This window comes from Chinchilla lanigera, unplaced genomic scaffold, assembly GCF_000276665.1.
Source record: "Chinchilla lanigera isolate Chin_1 unplaced genomic scaffold, ChiLan1.0 scaffold00018, whole genome shotgun sequence".
Classification (NCBI taxonomy): domain Eukaryota; kingdom Metazoa; phylum Chordata; class Mammalia; order Rodentia; family Chinchillidae; genus Chinchilla; species Chinchilla lanigera.
This window is the reverse complement of record NW_004955419.1, coordinates 14,722,408-14,731,063: the sequence shown is the minus strand read 5'-3', so window position 1 is coordinate 14,731,063 and position 8,656 is coordinate 14,722,408. Positions and strand designations below refer to the sequence as shown.

Sequence of the window (8,656 nt, the reverse complement as noted above, 5' to 3'; positions counted from 1 at the left end):
AGTTCGAGGCCAGCCTGGGCCACAAAGTGAGTTCAAGACCAGCCTGAACTGCATAGCGAGACCCTGTCTCAAAAAGACAAAAAGAGCTTCACAGAGTTGGCCATTAAAAAAAAAATCCAAACAAAAATTTAAAACCAAATGACATAATGACATATACTATTAAACTATCCACTCCAATTTTCTGGATCATCCTCTCCATCCAACTGTCCTAAACTCTTGCGTACAAGCAGTCCCTTGGCAGGTACAGCATAGAATCAATCGTGACCGTGTCAACACCATAAAAGATACTTTCATTACTGCTGTATTGGTCCTTAGATCCTTTGGGCATAACTGAACATCAGCAAACCATTGCAATTACGTGTGTGGAACATTTTTATTGATACTGCTCTGCTGAAATAGAAAATAACTATGCGCTGGCTTCTCAGACCCAGGAAATCTCCAATGAGAGAAGGTCAGTTACGCACTGTTTACCTGCAAAGCTGCCTTCTGCTGGGCTGCAATATGCTGCTGCTCGGCGTGATCCCGGAAGTCCTTATTAAGAGAGGGCCTGGAGAGCGCAATGCTGAAATGGAAACCTCGGTTACTTCACTGCTTAAGGCAGATGCATCCTTACCTTTTTTATTTTAATGGCAGTAAATGATTTTTAATTGAGGTTTATGCATTTATAATGGAGAGTAATATGTTTTGGTATTTATATACATTGTGAAATGGTTAAATTGAGCCAATTAGCATATCTGTCACCTCACATACTGCTTGTTTTTATTGTAAGAACATTAAAGATCTCTCTTAGCAATTTTCAGGTATAATCACGTCATTAACTATAGTCACCATGTCATACAATGAATCTCCCGAAGAGAGGTTCTTCTGTCACTCTTTTTTGTGGCACTGAGACTCACACCCACAGATATTTGACCCCTGAATGTGCAGCCTCTCACTGTATATTCCTTACAGGGATAAAGCAAACTCTTTCCTTTTCTCCCAGTTTACACTAGTTTATATGAAGAAAGCTTATGATATTTACTGAGATTTCAAAGGATCTACTTTTAATATTTATAATTGATGGCTGGCCCCTTACTTTCTTTTTTTGGAGACAGTATCTTGCTATGGATTCAGGCTGGCCTGGAACCCAACAGCAATCCTCTTGCCTCAGCCTCCTGAGTTCTGGGATTATAGGCGTGCACCACCAGGCCCGGAAGGCCCCTTACTTTCAAACATTTGAGGTACCATAATTGTTATGATCCTTATTAACATTATTTTTTAAAACAGTTAAAAAAATTGTATGATATTTATCAAAAGTAAAAATATACATTTTTATTTGTGAAATAATGAAACAGATTACCTTAGCCATGTTCCACATATGTAGTATTATGAATAAATAACCAAATTCTGAAGTACTTATTTACCAGATTACAGAGCAGCTACTGGGTGTTTGGCTATGTGCTAAGCACTAGAAGTATACAAATATGTAAGACAAAGAGAGCTCACAGAAAACAGCAATTCTGATGAAAAGTGACACACGCTATCATAGGAATTAAGAGACTCTCAACGTAAGTAGGGTGCTGGTCATGGAAAACATAAAATGTAGACCTTATCCTAACAGTGAAAGGAGACCTCCAAAGAGTGTTAAGCAGCTTGTTATGTTGAAAAATACGGCTAATAAGAGCATCAGAAAGTAACAGTTAATACCTAGCTCCTGGATGATTGGTTGAAGATTGGTTCTGCATAAGTAATTTTCTTTTTTCTTTGTCCAGCTCTGCTAAGATTGCAACTCTATTTTTGTTTTGAAAACCTAAAAAAAAAAGGGAGAGGGGAATAAGGAACATTTTAGACCTATTTTAAATACCTATTCCATTGTCTTTTTGAGACAGGGTCTCACTGTGCAGTTCAGGCTGGCTGTGAGCTCCCTTTGTAGCCCAGGCTGGTCTTGAACTCACAATGATCCTCCTGCCTTAGCCTCCCAAGTGCTGGGATTACAGGTGTGCACCACCATGCCTGGCAAAATTCCTATTCTCTAACATGGTGATAAAATCATACTTTGCCTAGCAACTTTAGGATCATGATACACAGGGCCAGATGTGGGGTCCCACGCCTGTCCAGCCAGCTCTCTCAGGGGCTGAGGCCTTCAAAAGGATCACAAGTTCAAAATCAGCCCTGGCAACAGGGCATGGCAGTGCACTCAGGAGGCTGAGGCATGAAGATTGTCAGGATTTTCAGGCCAGCCTGGGATACACACTGAATTCAAGGCCAGTCTGAATTTTATAGCAAAACTGTTTAAAAAAAAAAAAGTATGAGTTGCAGTATTTGTTTTTGTTGTTGTTCCTGTTGTTTTTTAATAGGGTCCAAGGTCTCCTTATGTAAGTCCAGGCTGGTCTTGACTCACCATGTAACCCAGGCTGATCTCAAAGTCACGGCAATCCTCATGCCTCAGCTTCCTGAGTGCTAGGGTTACAGGTGTGTGCCACCATGCCATATGGTACAGCTTTTTTTTTTTTTCAACAAAAATTTTAAGGCCCCAAGTGCTGTGGAGACCACTCTTTAACCTGCACAGTCATATCCCTGGGTGTGCAGATTTTTAGTCCTCAATTTTAGGCCTTTTTGTAAAAGCCTTTTCCATGGAGGAAAAAACACCAGGCATACTCAGATCAAAATATTATTTCTTTTTCTCAACTGCTTTCATTCAGAAATGACATATATTTCAAGGAAGATGTCAAAAAACTCCAAATGACCAGAAAGCAATTCTGACAACTGATAGGATACAAGAGATGCCCCCTTAACCTTATCAAGTATTTAGTACTGGGCAACTCTGAGCTTCAAACTTACGTAAGATCTAGAGCAGAGTTCAAATCCTGAACCAAGAGTAGCATCATGTTGTAAAAAGTGAGTTAAACGGCAACATATAAACAGAGTGTGTACTACACTCTTGGACTCCCAGCTCTCTGTGCACATCTCAGATACGGCAACAACTAGCACCGAGAAATACCTGTCCCCTTTAGCTGGGCCCTCTCCAACTTGTTACAGTTTTCAAAGTTAGACTTGTTCATATTATCTGTAGGCAGCTGCATTTCTGATCCCTTATGAAGGAAAAAACACATGGAAGGATTAAAGAATTAAAAAACAACCACTCAGGAAACTAGAATCACTGGGCTGGAAGAATGAGAGCAGAAGACCGAAGCAGCCCTCACAGACACCCAGGCAAGGGACTCACAAATTCTGTACTGATGATAAAGAGGAAGAACTGGTAGCAGGGGGACATGTGGGATGGTGCAGGATGTACAAGGGCCATTCATGCTAGACGGCCCTGAACTACAAGTAGCTAAGGCTTCAAGTTTATAGGGGGTTTTAGTTTGGTGGGGTGGGGTGGGGTTGGGGTGGTTTGGTTTGGTCTGCCTTGGGGGTGGGAGGTGGTGCAGTGCTGGCAGTGAATCCAGGCTTCACGCAACTCACAGTGTTTTCAATTAAACCTCTTAAATTGGACATTGCCACGCTGGCTATGGCCACTGCTGGGGGCAAAATGGGATTCTGTGCCATATCCATTTTAAGAATTTATCAGCTCCTATTTTCTTTCTTTTGCGATACAGTACTGGGAATCAAATCCTGGGATGCTCTACCACTGAACTGCATCTCTAGCCTTTTTTTTTGAAACAACGTCTCACTATTTAGCCCTGGCTGGCCTTAAACTTATGATCCTCCTGCCTCAGGCTCCTGAGTAGCTATGATTACAGGTGTGCACCACTCTGCCTAGCTCACTTCCCTGCTCTGCACACTAATGCTCCGTCATTAATTTCTAGTGATACCAGTAGCCGATTCCCGCTTTAGGACAACATAATTCACAATATATTCTGGTACTTCTAAGCGATGGCTTTATGAGCCTTCTGGGTGATTCTTCATCCTAACTCTATAGAGTCCCCCTTTTCCTGCTGGACCTCTTCTTGGGGATGAAGATCCATGGGGCCTTATAAGCCACATCATTCCTTGCTAACCTACCCTTACAGACAGGAATGTCTCAGAAGTCTCCTATGTAAGGAAAGATGGAATACAGCTCTGAGACACAGGCAAAACCAAACTGTATGCACGGCTCTGTCCTCACTCAGCACAACACTTCTGACTGCAGATGCTGGAAGCATCCTCCAGGGCTGTCGAACCCCACAAAGCTGAGGCCACAGGACTGCCGCTCACTTCAGACAGGTAGCAGGTTGTCACCTACACTTCTGACATCCTGGCTATAAACCAGGCTCCCACAAGCCCCTCCTTTAATTTGCTAGAATGTCTCACAGATTGCAGGAAAACTCTTCAGTGACATTTACTAGTTTATTCACAAATGATTTTTACAAAGGATAAAGCTCCATGACGAGGTGGTAGGGCAGGACGCATGGGAAAGGGAACTTCCACGCCCTCCCTGTCGCACCATCCTCCAGGCACTGCCACATGTTCAGCTGTCCGGATGCTCATGTGGATCATGTCCTTTTGGATTTCTACGGAGGCCTCACTACACAGGCGCGACTGACCACACTGCTGACCACCGGTGAGCAACTGCACCTTTACCCTTCACACACTGCAGGGCCGCAAGCTCCCACCCTCCGGTCACGTGGCTGGCAACTGGCTCCCTCCAGAGGCATTCAGGAACCCACCAAGAGGCACAGGAACGGTTACCAAAGACCAAGTAGCACAGTAAAAATCTTCCAGTCCCGGGGCTGGGGATTTAGCTCAGCGGCAAAGCGCCTGCCTGGCAAGCGCAAGGTCGTGAGTTCGGTTCCCGGTACCGGAGAAAAAACAAAACAAAAAGAAAATCTTCCAGTCCCCCCATTACTCAGGAAGTTACATTTATGAAAGAGTTCCATCCGGGGAGAAGGTTAGTAAGTTCAACAAAGCAAGTCTTACAACACCTTTGACAAAAATATATACCGAAAAGCATAAATAAACCAAACACACAAAAATACTCAAGTAAACTATTTTTATAGCTACCTTAAAATGGCAAGGTAGACACACAAGCTACTTCCACCATTTTTCACATCTACAAATGTTCATAATGCAGCGTTTATTTTATCTGTGAAAGCTCACACTTTGTTCGTAAGTTGGGGACTTACCTGTACAAGGGTTCTGGCAGCTCTATAGGAACCACGGTCAACGACCAAACACGTATGTCTTATTATACCACAACACCACAACAGCCGAATCCTAAGAATGTACTGCTTACAATTCTATTTCTAAAAGAAGACTTTTTCTAGCTTACACTTTCTATTTCTAAAAAGATAGTAAGATATTTTTCTACTTAAAGTTCAGTTAAAAAGTAGGCCGGGCATGGTGGCAAATGCCTGTAATCCTAGCACTCAGGAGGCTGAAGCAGGAGGCTCACTGCAAGTTGAAGGCCAGGGTAGGCTACATAATGAATTCAAGGCCAGCCTGAACTGCATAGTGAGACCCCATCTCAAAAAAAAAAAAAAGCAGACTATGAGTAGGAAATACTGACATTGTAATCAATGAAAAATTCCTCCCAGGGTTTCCGTGTCACCACCTGTGGAAATCTTTCCCGAAACAGTTGTTACCTTTCTAGGGTAGGCTGGGGATATAGCTCAGCAGCACAGTGCCTACCTGGCAAGCATGAGGTCGTGAGTTTGATTCCCAGTACCAAAAAAAAGCCCCAAAAAACAAAATAACTCCTTTTCTAGGATAGTCTGTGTAAAGTCTCCAAAGGCAGACAAATTAACTCAAGCTAAATGAAAGGACTGAAAAAGAGTACCCACCCTACCAACCAAAAGGAATACTCTACAAGACATTCAAGCAGATACCTCGAACCTTGGATAGCACCAAACCCTAAATACCGAGAGAGTTGATCAGACAACGGAAAAGGCTAAGAGGTCAACAGGTAGATAGCACATACAGCATGAATACTCAGGACAAAAGGGATGATTCACTTCCTTGGCAAACGGCACAAAATTTCATCACAGTACTTGGAAGAGCGTGCAGTTTGATACTTATCAATGGTGTTATTTCTAGCTGGGCATGATGGCACACACCTGTAATCCCAACACTTGGTAGGCTGAGGCAGGAGGATCATTATGAGTTTGAGGCCAGCCTGAACTACCTAGTGAGTTCAAGACCAGTCTGAACTCCATAGTGAGACCCTTTCTCAAAAACAAACACACACACACACAAATGTATTTGTGGACTTTTCCATTTAATATTTTTGGACCACGGCTGCCCCTCAGGCTGAAACTACAGCTGAAACCACAAATGAGGGAGGACTACTGTAATCCTCAAAGGCTCCTTCCAGCGCCAACATGTGAAGGTTCCATAATTTCCCCCAAATGTCTGCTTGTCTAAAAATTCCCAGCTAGCTGGGGATGGTGGCGCATGCCTGTAATCCCAGCACTCAGATCATTGCGTGTTTGAGACCAGCCTGGGCAACAAAGTGAGCTCAAGGCCAGCCTGAACTGCATAGCGAGACCCTGTCTCAAAAAAACCAAACAAACAAATAAATAAAATTTAAAAAAATAAAAATTCTCAGCTAGCTTAATATTTGTGATAGTTATATCTGTGAAGGGTAATGTTATGTTAACCACTGCCATATGCAATAACAGAAACTCTATCTAAACACTGTTAAAGAAATACTAGTGAAGTAATATAGAATTACAAGTCCCACTGATTTTGAGAATCAGAAATGACAAATGTAGCAGGGGTCAAGTGAGGGCAGAAATAAAGCGTACCACAATTCTGACCCCAACGCCATTTGGAATGAATTTTTTTTTAAATGTTAACATTTTCTTTTAAGCCGCAGTGAGGGTAAGATGCCCAGCTTTAAAGATAAGGCTGGGGGCTGGGGATTTAGCTGAGCACCTATCTGGCAAGCCTGAGGTCGTGAGTTCAATTCCCTATACCAGAAAAAAAAAAAAAAAAAAAAAGATAAGGCTGGGGAAACAACTGTCTTGAGGAGCAGGAAAATGGTCTGCCTCTTTCCGACATTGTGAAACACCACACTCTTACTTAATGGCCACGTGTCTCCCCACAAACCACGGTGGAGAAGATGCTCTCCTGCAGATATAGGCTACAGTATTCTTTTCACACTTTCTAAAATCTAGGTGCCTTAACACCTGAGCCATCTTTTAGGAATTATTTTTTATTTGTATGATTATTTTTACCTAAAAACGATTCTCAGGGATGGGGTGATAGCGATGCGGGCATGTGCCATACGCAGAGCCTCACTGGGCTCTGGTAGCCAGGGCTGGATGAGGCAGGAGGCGCTGGGTAGGCTGGGCCAGGGCACACACACTGCAGTGTAAGGGAGCAGTGGCGCCCCCGTGGGCACTGCAGTCTGCCGCCTCACCAATGGAGTAGGTCCGGATGGCAGTGTCCTGCTACTTCAAGCACCTGCATCAGCAGTACCTGCGTGGCCTCAGCCAGCCTTCTGAAGTAAGGCCTGCTTCTGCCTTCTGAGGAGACAGCAGTCAACCCTACAATCCAGTCAGACTGGCTGTGCAAACACAGGGTCTGCAGCCCCCTGCCAGGCAGAACCCCAGCAATACCAAGCTCAGTTTGGACAGCTGCAGAATTTTTCTCAGATTCTGACTCCCAGTGCAGCCCTGAATTTATGCCTCTCTTCTACCCCTTCTTGGTCTACCTCCATCTCAACCTGGTCCAAAGCACCCCGAACAGCACAGCAGAATGTTTCTATAGCCCTCAGGTAGAATGTTCCTGTAGCATGCAAGCCAGAAGGATGCTACTCCATGGCTGCAGACCACCCTGACCAAACAAGACATCCTTCCAACTTGGTGCATTCCTAGCTAGCAAGTCCATGCTCCGTCTCCAGGAAGACAGCTACAACTACTTGATCCCCTACTTCCAAACCGACAACACTGCCCTGTGCAAGGTCTTCACCTTACATATCCACCTGGATGTGCGGCCTGAACTCTATACCAGAGCTGGCTCCTCCCACAGTGCAAGCAGCGGCCTGGAGCCCCCGGCTGTGCTGCAGGAGGCCGCCCTGAGGTCTCGTGGGACAGCATCACAACATCAAGGACAGGCCCCCTCCTCACCACCATCTGCTTCTACAGCTCTACAACACGGAGCAGCTGCTGAACACTGCAGAAATTGCCCTGACAGCAACTGCTTGCTGCTGGCTTTCACAACTCCTGCATAAAAAACGAGTCTGTGGTCCAAGAAGTTGAAGTCAGAGCCCCACCATGTGGACACCTCGTGCATCCCCTTGGCTTGTGACACGCTGAAGGACAGGGAGGATGAGGGCAGCCCTGGTACAGAGATGAAGATCCTGTGGGTCACTATGTTCTGAAGACACATCCATGCAGTAGTGGGGTCTGCGGAAGTTTCTCCAACACTGTCTACCGAGGCCAGCCTACCCTGCATGGGTCCGGACTCGGCCCTTACAGCCTGTACTTCACTGGTCCGCCTAGCTGTGGTCCTTCCATCCAACAGACCCACTAAAGATGTGCAGGACACCTGGCGGATATGGGCTGTCAAGACTCCACTGTAACTGCTTAGCCATGAGCTCCACCAATGACATCTTCCAGCTGTGCAGCGCCCAGCAGGGGACCTCAGTGGGGCTCTTCACAGGTGTCTTGGTTACTCTTCTCTAGCTGCTGAGACAAAACACTCATCCAAAATTAAGGACAGAAAGGAGGGGCTGGGGATTTAGCTCAGCGGC

General features: G+C 44.9%; 1 protein-coding gene and 1 pseudogene across 1 annotated transcript in view; one reads left to right on the top strand and one right to left on the bottom strand.

Moving 5' to 3' along the window:
• Inip (INTS3 and NABP interacting protein) overlaps positions 1-1,789 on the bottom strand; it is a gene marked incomplete at its 5' end in the record, with an annotated part of 3,697 nt that extends 1,908 nt beyond the window's left edge. Inside the window, 2 exon segments of the mRNA XM_005382701.2 lie at positions 472-562; positions 1,687-1,789. Of these exon segments, the coding sequence (XP_005382758.2) occupies positions 472-562; positions 1,687-1,789 (194 nt within the window).
• Positions 1,790-4,425: 2,636 nt separating this feature from the next.
• On the top strand, positions 4,426-8,608 carry LOC102028756 (annotated as a pseudogene).
• Positions 8,609-8,656: the final 48 nt, after the last annotated feature.